General features: G+C 46.4%; 1 protein-coding gene across 1 annotated transcript; it reads left to right on the top strand.

Moving 5' to 3' along the window:
• Positions 1-14,822: 14,822 nt before the first annotated feature.
• EGR1 (early growth response 1) lies at positions 14,823-17,447 on the top strand. Its single transcript, XM_086621525.1, has 2 exons — positions 14,823-15,057; positions 15,368-17,447. Exons 1-2 carry the CDS (start codon positions 14,823-14,825, stop codon positions 16,663-16,665), a joined length of 1,533 nt encoding a protein of 510 aa, XP_086477651.1. The 3' UTR covers positions 16,666-17,447.
• The last annotated feature ends 4,007 nt before the right edge of the window (positions 17,448-21,454 follow it).

Below are 21,454 nucleotides of genomic sequence, written 5' to 3'. Positions count from 1 at the left end.
CCCTGGCGTTTAATGAGATGCAGTTCCTCAGACCCTTTGCTGACATCATGATGTAATTGCCATGGTTACAAAAGGACTGGCTGCTAAATACAAAGCATCAGAAAGATGAAAACAGAAAATCAATGTCCAAGCAGAAAAGAGGCAGGGTAGGTAAGATGATTTGGAGGTCAGGGAGAAATAAAGGGAATGGGGACAGCAACTAGGGAATTAAGCAGGAAATAAAAGCAAGAGGAAAGAAAGTTCAAAGGTGGGTATCCAGAGATGGGTGATCCAGGAGCAGATGCTGTGGGAACTTGATATGCTTATGTTTGTAATTATATGAAAAGCTTTCAAAGAGAGCTCTGGAAACAATATTCCCTAGCAAAAGTCCCTTTTAACATATTCTCTTTGAAGTTTTGCACATTATATCCTAGGACTGAATGAACTGTGGAAGAGGAAGTTGTGTTCTGATACCGAAGGGTGGACAGTAACTTTTTCCCCCAAGATAATCCAGCCAGTGACATAGGTGAAAAATAGAGCTGAGTATGTGATGCGGGAAAGCAGATTTGCATAGAACACTCTCAACAGTGTGCTGTCTCCTGTTGTTGACGTTTTGGCCAAGCTCCATTTGAAATTGCCATTTTCCAAGATATAGCTTCTATGTACTGTGCCCTAGTTTTGAGGAGGTAAAGATTTAGGTGACCTTTTTTTGCTAAGTTGATGAAAGCTAATTCAACCTTTTGTTTTGATAAAAAGTAATGAAAAGAGTATCTGAGACAATAAAGTGAGCCTGATAGCCTGATGTGAATCAATATCATAGTGATTCCCTGAGCAAGTGGTATGGAATCTTCAATTAATTCCTGCAGCAGGATGAGAAATCATGTTTCCATGGATACTGAGCCAGAAGCAGCACTGACAGTCACAGGAAATGGAAGCTTAGTTTTGCCACAGCTTGCTTCCTAAGGAGGGTTCTCTCTCTCCCTTCTTCCCCCAGCGCTCTCTAGTCTATATTTTTAAAGGAAAGGAGACAAATGGACATTTGAGGAATGAGTGGAGAGAAAAAAAAAAAAAACAACACTATCCCCTTACTTAGAAAATTATGTACAAGAAATGCGGGGGATTTGCACAATTTTAAGGAATAAAACGAAGTATATTAAAACTAGGGGAGGAAAAAGGCTGTAGCCTATTGAGCTTCTGACAATCACTGAGGATGACAGCAAGGCCTCTGGAAGGACAAATTTATAACCAATGACATAGAGCAGAGTACCTATTCTAGTACAGGGCTGTAGGTGGTTTTAACATAGCTAGTTTTCATGCAGGTGATTGCAGCAATGTGTATATTAGCTAACACTCATGTAGGCAAACTGGGGAAAAAAATGTGTTATATCTGCTAGTTAAAAATATAACACAGAAAAGCCAAATTATAATTCTTACTCAGAAGTTCTCTGCCAGACATAGTGATAGGTGGTGGACTCTCATTTAAAACATGTAAGATAAGTGAGAGGAAGAAAGATATTTGGCTATTATGTGTATTTTTAAATCCCTTTTGATTCCAAGTAGTATCTAGCACTGTATTTTTAATTGCTGTAGAATAGAAATTTAGGAAAACTCGCAATCTTATTTACTCTATGTACCAGTCCGTCAAATACAGGATGAACATCCATGACAAAAGGCAATATGAGTGGAAATGTTTCTGAACAATATAGTCTTCAATAGTTGATCTGTGACCTGTTGCTCCTACTCAAGAAATCTGTAAAAAGTTTATTCTTATTGATCTTAATTTAAAATCCCATTAACCTCTCATACTGACTTATTTGAAATGGTATTTACATATCCTGGCCAGCCTCATAGGCAAATATAGCAAAATAAAAACCATGCTTGTATTGGGAAGAGCCACGAATGAAGAAAAAATGCTATTTTTAGGAATTGAAAGTGACTGTTCTCTAAGTGACAGCCTTAATCTCTCAGGAAATGCATCCAGGAACTTTAAATGGAGTTAAAAATTATTCCACTTCTTCACTTTTTAGATATTATGAAAAAGACATAGTACTCCAGTATGGTTAAGACAATTACTAGCTGGGTCATGCACTTGACACAGCAACTTGGCTGTCCACGCTTCAGAGTTGTCAGCTTGCTTCTCAGAGTGTTGCTGTGGGCCCAGGCACAGTTCAGGTGAGTGAAGCAATCCAGGGGTTGGTCTCTGTAACAGTCTGGACAAGTCCATCGTGTTTTCCTTTAGAGGGAGAACAGAAGGTGGAGGTGGAAGGAGCATGTACACATACCAAGTGCCATGCCACTCGCTCTCCAGAGAGAAGAGGGGCCTTGGCCTACTTTATTTGCCAGAGTGACTGGGCTATTGCCGTCACTGCTTGGTGTTCTGTGGTTTTCTACTGCCCTTTGCCACCACAGACTGAGTAGGTCAGAGATCTGCCTTTGAATTGTTCATGTGTTTTGGATATGTTAAGTCAATTAAAAAAAAATATATATAGTGATATACTGTGGCGTATGTATGTGTGTGCATGATTACACCTACAGCACCTGAGCATGTGCTAGCATGAGTTAGGAAGCTGACTAATGGAAAAGAAAAGATGCCTGTGTACAAGTACAAGCAAGAAACCATTTTGGAACACAAGTGCGCGTGGGACAGTACTGTGACTGTGGCTGGGTACATTGCTTTTGAGAAGTGGAAACCAATTAATTGTCTCTGCAGAAGGAGGTAGAATCTCCCTTTGGTACTATGATTTGGTTATCAGCCAATGTCACCCAAGAAGAAACTCCCACCTCCTCAATTCTTGTTACAGGCTGGAGAGAATATGAGATAGATTGCTGTGAGAACACAATCATTTTTTCAAGCTATTTCCTATCCAGCACTGCAGTGAGAGTGGAAAAAAAACACTCCATGGGATGTGAGAATGTAAGACCAATCATCAGAACAATAAGCCATCATCCTTGCTGTAACATCCTGAGTATGCAGCAGTGGATTGTTTTTATTCTGTTAGTGAACCATCATAGCAAGAGGGAGAGTATTATGCATAGATATTCAGATTAAGCAGAAAAGAATTATAGTTAAGAGCTCATAGGTATTTCCATGATGAATTCCTAGTGTTTTGGTGTGTAACTCCCAAACCTTTTGCTATCAGGCTGGTTTTCCTCTGTGTTCTTGTGATATCTTGTAAATAAACACAAGTTCTGTAGCACTGTTCGTGCTACAGAGAGTAGGAAATGTCATTTAAAACTGTATTGTCAAATCACTCAATTTGCCAACTGGAGTACTGAAGCCCATGGAAGAACAAGATTAGGCATGCTCTTCTTTTATTGTCCTCTTCACTTCAGGCTACAAATTCTTATTGCTCATGTGCTGCCATTTCCCAGAGACACTGGCCTTAGTGCAAAAGAGAAACAGTCCACAGATAGCACTTAGTTAAAACCAGCAAGTAAGATAGGATCTTATGTTAATTGAGTCCTCCTTAAGCAATTTAAGTAGTGAGAACTTCTGTCTTGCAGCTTTGTGTCTTTGCTGAATCATGGTACTTCAATATTTGCATGACAGTAATTGTTCTCATGAAACTCCCCTTTGCCTTTCCATGAAGTTATTTAAAAATAAATGCTGCAAACTTGCCTCATACAGGCCTCCCTTTTCCTCATTCCCTCTCATCAGGTATTTATACACATTGGTAAGATTTCCTCCCCAGACTCTCCCGAGCCTTCTCTAGGCTGAACAGTCCCACCTCGCTCAGCCTCTTTTCCTATGAAAGATGCTCCAGTTCCTTAATCACCTTTGTGGCCATTTGCTAGACTTGCTCCACTAAGTCCACATCTTTCTGGTACTGGGGAGCCCAGAACTGGACACAGTACTCCAGGTCTGGCCTCTACCAGTGCTGAGTAGAGGGGAAGGATCGCTTCCCTTGACCTGCTCACAATGCTCTTCCTAATGCAGCCCAGGATGCCACTGCCTGCCTTTGTTGTGAGGACACGTTCTTGGCTCACGGTCACCTCCTTGTCCACCAGGACTCCAAGGTCCTTCTAGGCAAAGCTACTTTCCAGCTGGCTGCCCCCCAGCATGTACTGCTGCGGGGTCTTATTCCTCCCGAGGTGCAGGACTTTACATTTTTCCCTTGCTGAACATCACGACATTCCTCTTGGTCCAATTTTCCAGCCTGTCCAGGTCCCCCTGAATAGCAGCACAACCATCCAGTGTATCAGTCATTCCTCCCAGTTTTGTATCATCTGTAAACTTGCTGAGGGTGCAGTCTAGGTTATTAATGAAGAGGTTATCTTACTGAAGTCAAGGTAAACAACAGCAACTGCTCTCCCCTCATTCATCAAGCTAGTTACCTCATTATAAAAGGCTAGCAGGTTGCTTAAGCATAATTTCCCCTTCATGAATCCACAGAGTACTCCCAATCACCTTCTGATCCTTCATGTGTTTGAAAATGCTTTCCAAGAGCATTTTTCCCATCACTTTTTCAGGGATCGAGGTGAAGCTCACTTGCCTGTAGTTCCCCAGCTTTTCCTTCGTGAAGACAGAAGTGACATTTGCTGTCTTCCATTCTTCAGAAATCTCTCCTGATTGCCATGACCTTTGAAAGATAATCAAGAGTGGCCTCACAGTGACATCAGCCAGCTCTCTCAGTACTCACGGGTGCAGCCCATCAGGCCCCATGGTCTTACTATGTCCAGTTCAAGTACTCTCTAACCTGCTCCTCCTCCACCATAGGTAAGTCTTCCTTGTTCCAGACTTTCCCTCTGGTCTCAAGGTTCCAACAAATAGCTCAGAGTGAATAGTCCCCTATTCAGATTAGTTGTTTAATAAACAAAGCCTGGTTTAAAAAGAAAAAAAATATTGTTGGAGACTCCTTGGTCCAGTGATTCTGGCTGACATCAGTGTCAATGCTGTACTGTACTCAGTACAGTATCAGTACACTGAAGCCCATGGAAGTACACTGCTGCCAGAAACCCATGTCTCTCTTTGTCCTCCAGAAAAATCCTGGTAGGTCTCTTGCACCTTGCTTCACTGCACAGGTTTTCAGCCTTTTCTTACAGAAGGTGCCTCTGGAAGGCTGCCAAGCAGTCATCCCTTATTTTTCACTTGCATACCTTTTGACAGAAACAGTGGGACGCCACCAAGAACAGACACAGAGGAGCAGAGGACTTCCAGCTCATTATCCAAGTACATAAAGCATGCAGAATGGCTTTTTTTTCTGGAGCTCATTTTCTGTCTTAACATATTTACAGCCTGTCTGTCTCACTCTACTCTGTGGAAAATGAGGTGAGGCAGTTGAGGCTAAACAGCAGCTCCCTGCTCATAGCACAGGAGCATGCACACGGTTTCTAGGAATCATCACTTTCCCAGGCATTTGCAGATGGCTCATAACACAGTCCATACCTCCTGCCCCACTAGACAGACCATCTGCAGTGGGAGCACTTTCAAAACAGCACAGTGTTTATGTTTGGAGTGCAAACATTTTGTGCAGTCCTAGAAACGTGTTAGGCATGATTGCTATTGTTGGGTTTTTTTTCATTACAAGAGGGAAACTTTACTTCCTCTTGCTTACCCAACCCATACCTGGTTCTCCCCTATGTTGTATCCCTTGATTCTATCCCTTTGCTAAAGTCACTGACATACTGAGTCACAGCGATACTGTATTCCACCAACATTCCTCACTCTCTGTTTGTTGGAAGTATGCACTCAAACCACCGTTTGAGCTCAACTCTGTGGTTTTACAATCTATAGATGGTTTGTTTGCAGGAAATGCTCTATAAAGCAATTAATCTTGACTATGCGTCTATGTAAAAGCGTGAAATGTGCTGTTAGAGTCTTAGCAGGCTGAGTCTGGCCAGTATTTCATTGTTACATGTCTTGAGACATGACCAGATCTTAAATTGCTTAGGATTTTTATTTTTGGAGTCTACAGCGTCATCTGAGGGAGAGTCCAATATCTTGGCTGTTCCCGACACTTGTGCCTTGATTGTTACTGCTGGCTGCCAGCCTTCATCAAGGTGAAGATGCTGTGAGTAAGTTTGAAATTCAGAAAGAGACAAGAGAGCCTCCTAGGTAAACACAGGAGTGTGGCACAGTATATCCAAGTTATTTTGGAAAGGGAGAATTACCATTCACCCAGGGTTTATAGGGCCTGTGGATAGTTTGAGCCCCTGCCTACAAGCATGTGCCAGCATGGTATATCTTTCAGGAGCATGGGAGGAGCTCTGAAGAGTCAAGCAGTATCTCCTGCCAAACACATCAGAGCCAGAGTAGCAAGCTAGAGTTGCACTGCTGAAGTCCAAGGAGGTTACTGAGGCACATACAGGCAAGCAAGAAATGTATGGACAGAGATACTGTATCAGGTTTGAGTTAACCGAAGTAATAACAACGTGAGCTCTGCCACACGAATTAGGCCACAGTTCTAAGTACACGGGCATCACATGAAAGACTAATTTCCAGTGAAGTAGTGGGCTGTGTGATGTTAAGCACCTGGGTGCAAAAAAGGTGCCACATGGCTGTGCAGGTATCTGCTGTCTTTATAGCTTGCAGATAGCCTCTTGGCCACAGGAATAGGGTGTCTAAAGGGGTATGTGGCAGCTCCACAGTGCCGAATATGTTTTGGCCAGAAAAGTTTTTGGGCGTAACAGACAATAAAATTTTGTGTTGTGCACAACAAAAAAAGGTCAGTCTATGTAGTTGCATGGTCTTTTCAGAACAGCTCAGATTCAAGTAGGACTTCCTGTCCATTGGTCTCCCTGAAAATCGGTCTCCTGACATTAAAGCTACGTGGAATTTGTTACATGCCTTGATATCCTAGCTGATATCCTGATGCAGACAACAAATCTCAAGAAAAGGCACCAATGTTCTTGCTTATTTTCTCATTCCCTTGCTTCCAAAGAATATGTCCAGTGGTTTTTTACATCCCTTACCTTGCAGTCAGTTAATCTTTATAACACAGCTTGTATTTATGTATAAAGTTTACATTTCTTATGTAAGTCCTGGATAAAGATCTCTGGCCACTAGTAGACACAGGATCTGATTACAGAATCGTAACAGTCTGTCCAATCTGGCTTTGAAGTCAGTGGTTGTGGGTTTTTTTGCTTTATTGCTTTTTCCTAAGTCAAACTACAGAGCCAGGATTCATTCTGAAAGTAGGTGTAATGTCTCTGAACGTAAGTTGTTTGTAGTCCTACTGAGTAGTAAAATAGAAGTATAGAAGACCTAGTACCATTTGTCACAGGGCTATCAACGAACAAAGGTAAGCATTGTCTCTTAGCAACTACAGCCAAATTATCTAAACTGGAGATGAGAGTTCACGAGAGCAGAGGTACTCTTAGGCACTAGAGGAAATGTTTGAATACTTCAAGTAGCATATAGCAACTCTTTTTTTGCAATGACATAACCTTTACAGGCTTTTGAAGTCTGCTAAATCATGCATCCCAAATGAACTATTTTTAAAAAGATTTGTTCAAATCGGAGCATGAAAGCCTGAGGCAAAAACCCTCAGCTGCCTTAGATTTCTGAGGAAAATCGATGATGTCACCTCTCTGCTCACCTATAACGTCTGAGATCAAGGAGAAAGACAAATAAGCAACCTGATTCTTGCATAATCCATGCTCTAGTTAATTTTTGTAGATCACACCCAGCTCCCGAAGTAATCCCAGGGAAGAGTTCCCTCTTGTGGTTAGTACCGCTACAAACGACGTGTGTAATGCATTTCAGGCCTGTTTACAGAACGAAGAGTCACCGGAATCGCTAAGAATTTTGCAGCAAACACAGGGATGTCCATCTCAGTCACCAGAGCAAAGCCATGCAGTCAAAAAGTGCTGATAAAAATCTGTTTCTCACTCCTCACAGGACTGAAAAGGCTGCTTAAATTTAAGTATTTTTTAATTTCAAATTATGAGTACATTTGTAACCATTTCCTCCGTGCCCCCATCTAAAAGTGACAGACTTTTACTGTAATGAATGTAGCTGCACAGAAAGCAAAATTAATGATAAATGAGTTTAAGATATATGTAGAACATCCTACCATACAATACATAAAAATGTCACAGCTTTTTAAATCAGATGGCTTGGTTCTGGGGTGGTTAGAGGGAAAAAACAACTCTACAGCATTCTTTAAAAAGCTGAAATACCTCCTTTTGTTTCTAATTCTTCAGGCTTATAGAATAATACAACATAGTGAACAGAGAATTATAAAATTAGAGAATAATAAAACTTTTTAATGGGATATCTATGTAAACTTGTTTTACAGCCTGGAATATTAATAACAGTACCCAGGGGAAATAGAGGAGGCAATAGAATGAGGTAGTTGGAGGTTTGAGATAAAGACAATTGAATTAATGTGTATTTTAACAACTAGTGAGAGACCTAGAGAAACTGTGATTGCTGCTGTTATTATTACATATCTAGGCAAAACCAACATCTCTCAAAGAAAATTACTGAATTTAGCCAGAAGTTAATGGGCATTCCAGACATGGAAACTATGTTTGTGGATAAAGTGAAAAGTGCATCTAATTAAAACAAAATTTATATTAGAACACTAGACAAATTACAAAGATAGGAAAATTGGTTAATTTTTCTTGCATTCAGCGTTGAACTCAGTCATATCCAGTCCCAACAGTAATAGTGACCACTTTACCTTTAGTCACAGGCAAGACCTGGAAGTAAGCTGCAGTCATGAAAGCAGCAGTTATGACAATAACTGTAATTGTGTGGAAACATATTTTGAAAGGCACCATGATGTTTTTACAATGTTTACAATTAACAAATTAGTTTGAATGAAAAAACAGTGAAAAAAAAAAACAACAAACATTGAAAGTTACACTGGAGTTGAACACAAAACAGTTTGTATCAGTTTCTACTAAGAAAGCAAGCAAAACAAAACCCAGGATTCATCTCAGCTAATTTTTAACTGTCAAAAAGATTACATATGGATGCAGAAAAAATTATCTTTCTGTGATCATCTGTGAGATACGTCTACAGAGAGGGATCCAGCTTATTCAGGGCAGATATATAAATGAAGTAGGATGAACTGGCTTTTGCAGATCCTGCCTTGCTCCATTGACAATAGTGAGAAACTCAAATACTGGCTTACTCAAGATGTCTAATTTTTAGCCAGAGAAACTCAGATCATGTGACCTACACATACACTTTCTGTTCACCTCCTAGTAGAATAAATAAACAAGCTTCTTCCTCTCGCCCCCTTCAGTCAGGCACAAGAGGAACCAACATTGAAATTCCTTAATAATAGAACTGACTAAGCACAGCTATCTACTGAACTGTAATTTTCTTCCTAATTTCAGCTCTGTATACCACTTTTAATGGAAACGTTCTTCCTGTATCTTAAGAATGCTAAGCTCACAAGTACCACTCATTCAGGAAGAGCAATGTAGATAGAAGAGCTGGATCCCAAAGTGTTGAGCCTATCAAAGAAAATAAGTGCTACTGGTTACTTGCTGTAGCATGACTGGTAACTGATGTGAATAAGCTTGCATACTAAACTAATCCATAGGTATTGAGTAAAGACTACAGCAAGGCAAGAACAGTATACAGGGTCTACTACAGGCAACTATGTCAAACAAACAAAAAGAAATAAATTGTTCTTCAATCTCTTACTTTTAGCAAATGGGCATTTGTGTAATCGTGGACAGGTATAGCTCTGGTCTGAACATGGGGCTGTGTAGTCATGTAGGTGCTGTGCATCATATTGCAATAGTATTTTGCTTGAGGTAGTGTTTGTAGACAGAGAGGTTACAGCTCATTTGGTGCCTCTGATAAATTTGCATCTGGCATTATCATTGAGCCCAAATCAGGAAGTCTCATGCTGCCAAAAGTACTAAAATGTAAAGGTGTAACTGATATTTGTTTGTTTGAAGATAAAAGATAATGCACTCCATAGATGAATGGCCTTATTGTGTGTAGGGGAGATAAGTAATTTACCTGCAGGAGGTAGACTTCTGTGGTTACTTAAGGATCATGACCTGATTACAGTTGGTATGCACAAGCAAAAATCAGATATTCAGCAATATGACTGGAGCCTAAAAAAACAGGAATAATTTCCTGGCACTGAAGAAAATAGTTTGTAAAATATAACAGGAAGGCAAAGTTTAGACAAAGAAAAGTGAATGAAAGTGAAAAGTTATTTCAAAAATGGTTACCAGCAAAAAGTAATCAATTATATAAAAGGACTACTGTGGCTAAAAGCTCATCCCACTTAAGAAATGAAATCGCTGTTAAGAATAACAGTGATAATAAAAGAGAAAAGAAGTAAATAAATAAATAAATAAATTAAACCCCCACAAACACATGTATGTTAGGAGAAGAGAATTACAACTAGACACACAAATTCCGTGGCTGGAGAGTGACTTAGGAAGACACGTTTAAACACACCAATGCAAAAGACATCCTAACCATCGTATGAGTCCATCACTAGCTGAAGCTAATACAGAATTAATACAATGCAGAAAAGGCATAAAAGCCCAATGAGTATGTTTGCTGTGAATTTGCAAAGAAGCAGGTTGAAGTTGTTTCTCAAAGCATCATGTAGTGCTTTCTAGACTATTAGGAGGTAGGAAAGAGGCTAGAAAACATCTAATATGAATAGGTATTTTTAAGCAAACTGTCACAGGTAACTTACATGCAAGAATTTTAAAACACTTGTCTAATGCATATGCTGATATGATACATTCTAGAGCAAAAGAGAGAAAAAGTGAACAAATATGTAGGAAAAAACTGAACCTTTCAATAAATTCTGTTATTAACTGGAGTATTTTAATCTGTCAAATTGGCTGATGCCACTGCCACAGCAGTATTCATGTAACTGTATTATCAATAATTCCTTGTTTAAATGTAGAAAAGAAATGCTGCTGAAAAAAACTATGAATCAGAAAACAGAAAAGAACACTAATATTACAACATCAAATTAAAAAAAAAGACAAAAAAAAAAAAGAGAAATCTACTCCTGTAGATTTGTTGTACTGATCTGTAGACTTGGAGCAGAGACTGGCATTTTCTGGTGACTTGAGATGGGTGGTTTATTGATGGAGCTTAATACCCCATCTGTCTTCTCTTTCCCTCCCCCCATTGCATTCTCCACTCTGTGTCCTTGGAATAGCACTCCTCTCACTGAAATGTATTGAGAGACAAGTACATTTGATGACAGACTTTCAAGGAGACCTGGAGTATCGCACATATTTCTTCATTAGACAACCACAACCAACGTTATTAAACTTTCGAATAAAATTGTGACTGATCCAGTGGCAGTCTTATGCTTCTGTGCTTTCACTAGAAGCATTAAGTGAAGTATTATGAATTTATTAAAATACTGACATTTTGATAAGATATCCTTTTAAAAATACTGCTCTATAGTAGCAAATTCTTTGGACATTCAAATTATGCTACCTAGAAAACAAAGCACAGATATTATTCTAGTAGCTAGAGGCTCCACTTACTACAAAAGCTTCCATTCACAACTTCCAGTCTGACCACAACATCCCTCAGTCTAACAAATGGTTGGCTGGATGAACTAAACAGATCTTGGTTTTCAGTAGTTAAAATCTAACTTTTTTGATGTAGTTCCTACAGACTTAATGTTGTATTCAGAAAAAGAAAATGGAACACAGAACATGAGTCCAGAAAACTAGCAGACATTGTCTGTCCTAGTGCATGAAGGACAACTGTTTGTTTCCTGGCTCTGTGTCCCGGTTGTGAATTATCTGTGTGTATCCCTGCCTCTCCAGTACCTTGCTGAAGCTAGGAAGCTTAACCAGAATGGTGGAGTACATGATGCAAAACAGTTTATTACTATAATCTATGTGCAGCTTATGCTAGTTACAGTGCTCTGTCTGCGACTCTAAAGCAGATCTCGTGCTTTCCCTTGTATGAATTGTTAAATTAGAATTATATTGATAAAAATTAAGGTAACTGAAAAGAAAGAGAGCAATAGATTTTCCATCTCTTTGTGATTTCAGATTTATTAAAAAAAAAAAAAGAAAAGCTTTTCTGAATTATGTACTTCAGTTAGAAAGGAGTATTAGGTCTAACATATGCAGGATGTGTGAGTGAAATTCTCTGGGACTCAAAATACTAGTTGAAATAAAGTTCCTTCTGGTCTTGAAAGAGAAGACTTAAAAAGAAAAGAGGTAAAGGAGGACAGAATGGCTTCTGCAATGTCAGTAAGATGCTCAGGAGCCAAAACAAACTATAGTGTTTGTAGAAAACAGTCAAGTGCTGCTAGTCTGCCCTAGTTTCTAACAGGGCTCCAAAATGTGACAGGCTAGTGGAAATTGGAGACTAGCTGTAATTATTATGCATGGTACTTCTCGAAACCTGCAGCAGTATTTGTTAAAAAGGAAAAGCACCAAATCACGTTTTCAAAATAGAGCTTTGGCCTAGTGCACTAACGTTTGAAAATCAGCATGTTGTTTCTCCATAAAGAGAAAGTATCAAAGAACAAGATGTGTACTAGCCGCCATTGAGAAATACGGGCTGCAGGTAAGTGGGAGCTTTTCTACATTTGTCCTGGAGACATTGTGTGGCCGCAACCCGTAACCGATTTTAGAGTGGAAATGCATCAGCGCAGGAAGCACTACACGGTGTTACTGACAAGATACGGCCCTAAACATAGCAGCTCAGTTTAAACAGTACACGACAGAGATTTAAATGTTCTATAAAAGCGGGCAGAGCCCTGCCATTGCTCGCAGCTTGAATGTAAGTCACAAAGGCGGCAGAGCCTAGTACTATGATTTCTACAACTGCTTTCCCACGGCAAAAGAGCGCTGCCTGGCACCCGAGGTGCGTGGTCTAGCTTTGCGCCAGGATTTCCGCGAGAAAGGCCACCCGGCCGCGAGGCGCGGAGGCTGCGGACAGGGGCGCGTGCCCCTGCCGGGACGCGGGCGATGTCCCGAGCGAGAACGGCGAGAAGGCAAAAACCAGAAAGGAACAGATGTCGTTCCCCTCCATCTCCGCAGCGAAGGGAGCGCCGTCCGCGGCAGAGCCCGGCGCTGCGCCGACTCGGCAAGCTCCGCGCCGCTGCCGAGCAAGGGCGGCTGTGCACCGCGAGGCTCCAAGCCCGGCTCAACCGGATCGGGAACGCCGGAGCACGGGGCCGCAAGGGCCCCGGCGGAGCCCCCGGCACGGCCCGCGGAAGGAACCCCCACCAGCGTTGCGCAACCGAGCGACGCGCCGGCCCTGCGCCGCGGCGGGACCTGCAGCTGCTACTCCCGGCGCCACCCACGGAGCCCCGCGCACTGCGGGGAAGCCCTCGCCGCGGCGGCCGCGCAAGCGCACTGCGGCCGCACTGCGTCGCCAGTGCCGTCTGGCCCGGCGCCCGGGGAGCCCCGTGCCGCTGCGCGCCGGCAGCGGGGCCGCCGGGGCGGGGCGGGGCGGAGGCCGCGTCGAGCGCCTATTTATAGCGCGGGAAGCTCCCACGGGCCCAAGAAGTGCTTTCCCGCGGCTCCGTGCTGTGCGTGCTGCCTCGGGCGGGGAGCTGGGGCTCCTCGACCCTCCGTGCACAGCCGTCGGTTTCGTGCGGAGCCGGTGCTGGGAGCAGCCTCTGTCTGCGAGGAGGGCAGACAGGAAGGACGGAGCTGCAGATGCGTCAAGGGATAACCCTAAGGGCGCGAGAGCAGAATCCCGAGCGCTGTCACTTTCCGTCGCGCCGAAGTCAATGGCGGCTGCAGCCGTGCGGTATCTGGGGCTCTGGTTTTAGCACTGCCCCATTCTCCGCTCCGTAAAGGAGGCGCACAGATCCTGGGTCTGCCCCGGTCTGGTGCTGCGGTCAGAGCAGAGCAGTTACACTGTCGACGGGAGCGGACGGAGCAGGGAGCTCCCGGCAGGCCTCCGGAGTCCCCGAGATTCCCCTTTTCCGGAGGCAGGCAGCCCCCGCCCGGGGCGTGCTGTCAGCGCCCAGAAAACTCCTCCGCATTGAGGCTGCCGAACGCGCGGCGCCGCTGGCCGTGAGCCGCCGGCGCGCGGTCCCTCCGCGGAGATGGTGGGGGAGAGGAGTAGTGCGAGCCGAGTGAACGGGGCAGAGGTGAGGGGGAGCTCTGACCGCGACACCGTGGCGTCGGAGTCTGCCAGGTGCTCTCCGAGACCCCCGTGCCGCCTGCCCTGGCAGTAGCCTCGCACTCCCGTGCCTTGAGGCCTCCGCGCGCTCCCGGGGCCTCCGCGCGGCCCCGCGGCCCGGGGCGGGCGCGCAGATCGGCGGCAACCTGGCTCCCGCGCCCGGGCTCCCCGCGCCCCCCCACCCGGGGCCGGAATCGCCATATAAGGAGCGGGAAGCCTCCGCCGGAACCGAGACTTATAAGGTTGTTTCCTAATATGGAAAGTTCGGCGGAGGCTTCCGGCGGGCTGGCCGGCGCAGGCGGGGGCCGGGGACCCCGCGCCCCGGGGCCGCCGGAGCTGCAGCAGCGCTGCGGCGGCACTGCCCATGGCGAGGGACAAGCCCGCAACGGGCGCGGGTCTCCTAGCCCGGGGCGGGCGGGGACCCCACGGCCCGGCTTTCCCTGGTGCCAGGAGCTGACGCCAGGCGGGGTCCTCCAGTCCGCATCCATATTAGGGCTTCCTGCTTTCCAAATATGGCCATGTACGTCAGGGCCGGGGCGGTCTGCGGCCGGTGGGACCCGATATATAGAGGCGGCTCCGGGGCGGGCGGGGAACCGAGCGCTTCCAGCAGGCAGAGCCGGGGGGAGCCCCGGGCGCGCGGGCGGGGAGCCGAGCACTTTCAGCGGGCAGCGCCGGGGCGACCGCGGCGCAGGGCACGCAGCAGGCGACGGCCGCCTCGCCGCAGCTGGCCCGTCCGCCGGGCCCGCGGCGGCGGCGCCACCACCCGTCAGAGCCCGAGCCCGGCGCCCTCATGGCCGCGGCCAAGGCAGAGATGCAGCTCCTGCCCCCGCTGCAGATCTCCGACCCCTTCGGCGCCTTCCCGCACTCTCCCCCCGCTATGGACACTCACTATCCCAAACTGGAGGAGATGATGCTGCTCAGCGGCGGGGGCCCGCAGTTCCTTGCCCCCCCCGGGGCGCCTGAGAGCGCGGGCTTCGGCGCCGCCGGTGAGCCCGGGGAGCAGCACTTCGAGCACCTCGCGGCAGGTAAGCGCGCTGGCCTCGCCCGGGCGGGCGCGGAATCCCGGTCTGCTGCGGGGGCAGCGGCGCCTGCGGGGGCTCCGCGTTGCAGCGGCGTCCCTGTCCCGGCGGCTGCGCGGGGGGATTCTCCTGTGTGCGTCAGCGGCTCCGGGCTAGCTGCTGCTGGAGACCTGCCAGCGGCGCTGCAATATGTTACGCTCAATTATTAATTAACCAGAAGCAAGGATCTGGGGCTGTGCTGTGTGGGGATAGCTCGCGAAGCACTGTCAGCAACTGCAGTGGCTGCTGGAAGTAATCGCTATTCCTCTCTTTTCAGACACTTTTCCCGAGATCTCCCTGAGCGAGAAAACCCTGCCAGAAACCAGCTATCCCAACCAAACGACGCGACTGCCACCGATAACCTACACGGGGCGCTTCTCCCTAGAGCCGGCCCCAAATAGTAGCAACACCTTATGGCCAGAGCCCCTCTTCAGCCTCGTCAGTGGGCTGGTGGGCATGGCTAATGCACCTCCCACCTCTACGCCTTCTTCATCGTCGCCATCCTCCTCCTCTTCGCAGAGCCCGTCTCTGAGCTGTTCTGCCCAAGCCAGTGAGAACAGTCCAATTTATTCGGCTGCACCAACTTTTCCTAGTTCCAGCTCTGACATTTTCCCTGAACCACAGACCCAGTCCTTTCCCAATCCCTCTGGAGCCCCCATCCAGTATCCACCCCCAGCTTATCCAACTGCTAAACCCAACTTTCAGGTGCCAATGATTCCGGATTACCTGTTCCCTCAGCAACAGGGTGAGCTCAGTCTTGTTCCAGCTGATCAGAAGCCCTTCCCAGCCCTTGAGAGCAGAGCACAGCAGCCTTCCCTCACGCCACTGTCCACTATTAAGGCGTTTGCTACTCAGACTGGCTCGCAAGAGTTGAAGACCCTCAACGCTAACTATCAGTCCCAGTTGATCAAGCCCAGCAGGATGAGGAAATACCCAAACCGTCCCAGCAAGACCCCTCCTCATGAGCGACCCTATGCCTGCCCAGTGGAGTCCTGTGACCGGAGGTTTTCACGGTCTGATGAGCTAACACGGCACATCCGCATCCACACGGGACAGAAACCTTTCCAGTGCCGCATTTGCATGCGGAACTTCAGCAGGAGCGACCACTTAACTACACACATCCGCACACACACAGGAGAGAAGCCATTTGCCTGTGACATTTGTGGCAGAAAGTTTGCCAGAAGTGATGAGAGGAAGAGACACACTAAAATCCACCTTAGGCAGAAGGACAAGAAAGTGGAAAAAGCAGCGCTGGTCTCAACTGCATCCCCAATTCCTGCCTATTCATCCTCTGTGACTACATCCTACCCTTCCTCCATTGCCACCACTTATCCCTCACCAGTCCGTACAGTGTATTCCTCCCCTGCTCCCTCTTCCTATTCCTCCCCTGCACACACCACATTCCCATCTCCTTCTATAGCAACCACTTATTCCTCTGGCACTGCCACTTTTCAGACCCAAGTGGCCACCTCCTTCTCATCTCCAGGGGTCACCAACAATTTCAGCTCACAGGTGACCTCAGCACTTTCAGACATGACATCAGCCTTTTCTCCAAGGACAATTGAGATTTGCTGAAATTACCTTCTGGAACAGGAGAATTCACCTTTTCCATTGGTACTATCAGACATGGAGTCTTCGATTACACCCCAACACCATACGTTGCAAGGCTATTTAACTTTTCTTTAAACTTCGGCTGCCTGAAACAACTGCCGTTTAAGTTTTCCACTTCTGTTGAATGACTTAATTTGCATGGACTGTGGATATAAGTTCAGTATAATTTTCCCCGTAAACAATAGTCTTTTATTAGGAAGAAAGGACTTTCGATTAAGTATGTAGCTAATGTAAATTGTACATGTGCCATGGTTTTGCTTTCCTTTAGGTACTATTGATGTGAAAAATCTTTGCATATCCATATCGTATTATTTGGAATTTGCAGGGCCATATTTTGTAAATGTTAATTCTATTTCAGTGACAATGCTGTGATGAATTTCAGACTTCTTTGGGAACAGCACTTACTGTATTTGAGCATGTTAGAGTGATGCTATGTAAATATCACCTGATGAGACACTCACATGTGGCAGAAGTTTTGTTTTTAAAGTTACAAGTCTTGGTGCCTTTTTGTGAAGCCTTGCTGACGTCATGCATTGTGTGAATGGATGCTTTGCATCTTGCCTTAAAGCGGAAGGGATGTTACTCAAAGAATGTAAGGAAGAGCAGGGAATGGGTGGGGAGGGGAGCATGAGAAAGTCCTGGGGGACGGAATGTAAGACGGAAAAACCCCCACACCTCTCAAAGTCTATTTTTGTTACAAAAATGTAAATTTATATATATATATATATTCAGGAGTTGGAATGTTGTAGTTACCTACTGAGTAGGCAGCAATTTTTGTATGTTATGAACATGCAGTTCATTATTTTGTGGTTTATTTTTACTTTGTAATTGTGTTTGTTAAAATGAAAGTGACTGTTTGGCTTCTAAACACATCGAATGCGCTTTCCTGCAATGGGATATTTGGTGTACAATACCCTTCAGAAAAAAATAAATAAAATATCAAATAGTGCAGACTTCCACATTTTCCTTTAAGTTGCTACATAGGAAGACTATGCTGCAGCAATCTTGGCTCCTTGAGTGGATGGGAAGTAGCAAGTGCTGCTTGTCTCCTGGAGGAATACCTGCTTAAAGAAAAAGAGGGGAGACCAACCACTTTTAAGTCCAGTTGCTCACAAAGACATGGATGGAGTACACACATCCTTGCCTTAGGTGCATCACCTGCTCTTTTGAAGAAGCCATGATTCCTGTTTGCTGGCTTCTCCAGAAGCATGTGAACTAATCTTAGGAAGAAAAACAATTCTCCCAATGCTGAAAATGAGGTTTGAAAATTAGAATCTCAACTGTGTGTTCATAGGTAGTCAGAAATCCTACTGGAGGGCAAAACAATAGAGCAGTTTCTAGGCTGGAAATACTGTACACTCAGTCCAAATGCGTGGTTGACAGAAGGCAGCTCTGCTCAGCTAAGAGTTGTCGTAAGTTCCTCCTTGACACAACACAGGGCATATAAGCACGTGGGCCTGATAGCCTTTACTACAGATGTTTCAACATTTATAGGAGGAAAGCACTTCCTTACATGGTAGTTTGAAATACATTTCAAGGGGTATATGAACTCTCTGCAGAGCAAACTCAGAGGAGTCTACATCCATGAAAACTGGCAGTGCAAGTACAGAGGAGGGTTCTGGTGTCAGTCCTTTCAGGTGGGCTCTCTTTAAATCACTAATGTTTAGGGTTGTGAGGAGCTGGGATGCAGATAAAGGCCTTGATGAGTGCACCTGGCACAGTGTAAACTGGCAAGCAGTCTCTGTCTGAAACAGCATGCCCTACTGCTTCCCAAAATAGACCCCACTGTCTAGGAAGGGCAACCGGATGAAGACCTGGGCTAGTCCTTCTTCTTGGGGATACAGCCCACTCCTAACAAATAGCAGCAATTCTGGAAGACACATAAGAGCTGAGTAGCTGGTAAATTCCAATCTGTCATCTCTCAGGCAGGACTGTCCTCAGCGGGTTGGGACAAGCTATGGGGAAATGCCTGTGCTGCTTTGTCTCTATGCTGGTTTGTGTCTGCAGTGTCAGGAGCAGGCTGCAAGCTACTAACAGTGACTTTGCCGCTGGCCCTGCTGGGCCTTTTCAGAGAAAAGCACTAGCTCTTTTCAACCAAGGGGCTTCAGCCTCTGGCCAAGGCAGATTGACTGGGCAAGCTGAATATTTGCTTCACACTGTCTGAGCACGTAACTGTGTCAGAAGCCACAGAAATCCACGTACGGGAGATGAGACAATGAAGAAGGGCCTTCAAATGTGATACTTCAAAGAAGGAAGCAAATAACATTATGTAAAGCTAACCACAAAATTTTTTCTTACCTTCCATTCCCAAAGTCAACAGCAAAATAAACAGTTGGAGTCAGACCAAGCCCATTCTGATCCATGGGCACTGCTTTGTTCAGCTGTTTAGAACAGAATAGAATAGTTCAGTTGGAAGGGACTTAGGGCCTACAATGCTCATCTAGTCCAATTTCCTGATCACTTCAGGGCTGAACAAAAGTTAAGGCATGCTATTAAGGGCATTGTCCAAAGGCCTCTTAAACACTGACAGGAATGGGGCATTGATCACCTTTCTAGGAAGCCTGTTCCATTTGACCACTCTCTTGGTAAAGAAATGTTTCCTAATGTAAAGTCTGAACATGTCCTGATGCCGCCTTGAACCATTTCCACATGTCCTCTCCTATCACTGGACACTAGGGAGAAGAGATCAGCACCCACTCCACTTCTCCTCCTCAGAAAGTTGTAGATGTTGCTGTATTTTCAAGCTAGTCTCAGCATGCTAACTCCTGGTTTAGCCTTCTGAAATGGTGATTGTGCTAAAAACTGACCAAGTGGGCTCTCAAGCAATGCCTGAGGAGCCTGAGGGTGCCCCAGGTTCTCCAGAGCACTTCGTACAGATATGAGCAGCGATGGTAATTGCCATGCCTGAAGAGGCAGCAAAGAAGATAGGCGCTTTTTGGTGTATGGTGTGCAAAATGGACTGAGTCAGGCAGTGTTGATGGGCTACACAGGAATGAAGGCCAGAGCACTCTCTCTAGCAGTAGGGCGTGTCTCTGACATCTGGCTAGCCTCATCTTCACACAAGACTGGCCTGTTGGTGCCAATGCGTCAGTGCAAGGGAGATGATGTGATGTGCAAGGCCTCTCTAGCTCAAAGAAACGCTGGTCCTAATTGCCCCATGCTTTCTCCACTTTGTGATGGTAGATCCTTTCAACCTGTGGAAGCCTCCAGAAATCCACCCTAACCCTCTCTTCCCTCCCCCTGCCATCACCTTGTTAGGCCTTCTCTTGAGGGTGTTGCAGTCTCCCTTTAAATAGAAGAATTGTGACCTTCCACAGCTGTGGGCATTGGTCACAGGCACTCCACAGGTAGCAGGGTCCAACTGCAGGGATGTTCAGAGCCACTGAACCAGGTATGTAGAGTTATTGTGGCCCCATGTTAACTCTGACTCATAAAGCAATATAGCTGAGTAGTGCAAGCCAGCAGTGTTCTGAGGCTCAGTACCTGTGCGCTGTAGCTTGCCTGTAATGGCCTGCAAGCTGCCGGCTGAGGGGGTCACTTGTCTGAATGGCATCTCATTGCAGGAAGCTCCCCAGTACCTTGGAGCCTCCGGTTTGGAAAAAAATAAAATAGAAACTTGTGAAAACTGACATATGCTAACCAGGTCGACTCTCATGCAGACACTCTTTGGTATAACTTCCTAGAAAGTTTTCATAATTTAGGCTTTGCGATTTGGCCTAAATTGAAGTGACTCGTGCTTTGCATTGCTGTCCCTTTTTATAACATAAAGGAAAGAAAATGCACGGGGTCTTTTGCTCCCACTGTTTCCATGGCTTTTGTCCCATAAAGTGAAAGCAGATTTCAGGGTTGAGTAAGCATTGACTGCGCATTTTCTGCAAGATCTTTTTGTTTGCTGTTGGTCTGAAGAAGACAGGATTTCTGATTCTTAAGAAGTTTGCTCCTAGTCTGATTTGGAGGGTAAGTCAATCTCAACAAGTCCATTCCCAGAGAAACAGCAGATGTTGCAATGGGCCGGGGAAACTCCTTGCCTTCTGTGCAGACAGAGGCCCAAAGCCGTGCAGGAAGTGCAGCGAGAGGGAAGGAAGCGAAAGCCTCTTGCTTTTCCAGTCGGTGGCAGAAAGTCCATTTGCCTGAATTAAACCTCAGCTGTTTGTGATTTAAAGTCTCGCTGCAGATCTGACCACTAGCGACAGCAAAGGCCGTGCGTCACCGCTGGCGGCAACCCAGCTGCTCTCGGGAGGCCCCGCCGGGACACGCCGCGACTGCTCGGGGAGCGCCACCCGGGCCACTGCGCCCGCGGCGACGCGCAGCACCGCGCCAGCGCCGGGAGCGCGCAGGCGGGCGGGGCCGCGTCACGCGGCCGCAGGGCGGCCAAGGCCGAGCGGAAACGCCGCTCCCGCGGCAGCCGGAACCGTGTCGACCATATTTGGCGTTTCCTTCGCGCCTTTTATGGCACTTCCGAGGCCCAAAAAAGGCGTTTCCTGCTCACGCATTCTCGGGGTTGGGCTGCGGAGCGGCGGCGAGTCCGCCGCGGACGTGACCCGCTCTCCTTTCTGTCCCTTCGTTTCCTGCCGGGTCCCCCGCTGGGGCGGGGCACGGGCCCCGCGCTGGCCACGGGCGGCCGGGCTGGCAGCTCCGAGCAAGCGGAGCCTCCGGTTTGCCCAGGGCCGAGCGGCGGGCCTGGGGCCTTCTGAACGCCCGCTCGCGGCGCGGCCACGGGCCGCCGCGGCCGGGCGCGGGTGGGAGTGCCTGC

Source organism: Tauraco erythrolophus, chromosome 16 (genome assembly GCF_009769465.1).
Source record: "Tauraco erythrolophus isolate bTauEry1 chromosome 16, bTauEry1.pri, whole genome shotgun sequence".
Lineage (NCBI taxonomy): Eukaryota > Metazoa > Chordata > Aves > Musophagiformes > Musophagidae > Tauraco > Tauraco erythrolophus.
This window is presented reverse-complemented; position numbering and strand designations above follow the sequence as displayed.

What these genes read in the sequence shown, in the direction of transcription:
- EGR1 (XM_086621525.1), top strand. Translation starts at nt 14,823, where the DNA reads ATGGCCGCGGCCAAGGCAGAGATGCAGCTCCTGCCCCCGCTGCAGATC. An exon ending in CTTCGAGCACCTCGCGGCAG is followed by an intron (nt 15,058 to 15,367) that starts GTAAGCGCGCTG and finishes CTCTCTTTTCAG; the next exon opens with ACACTTTTCCCGAGATCTCC.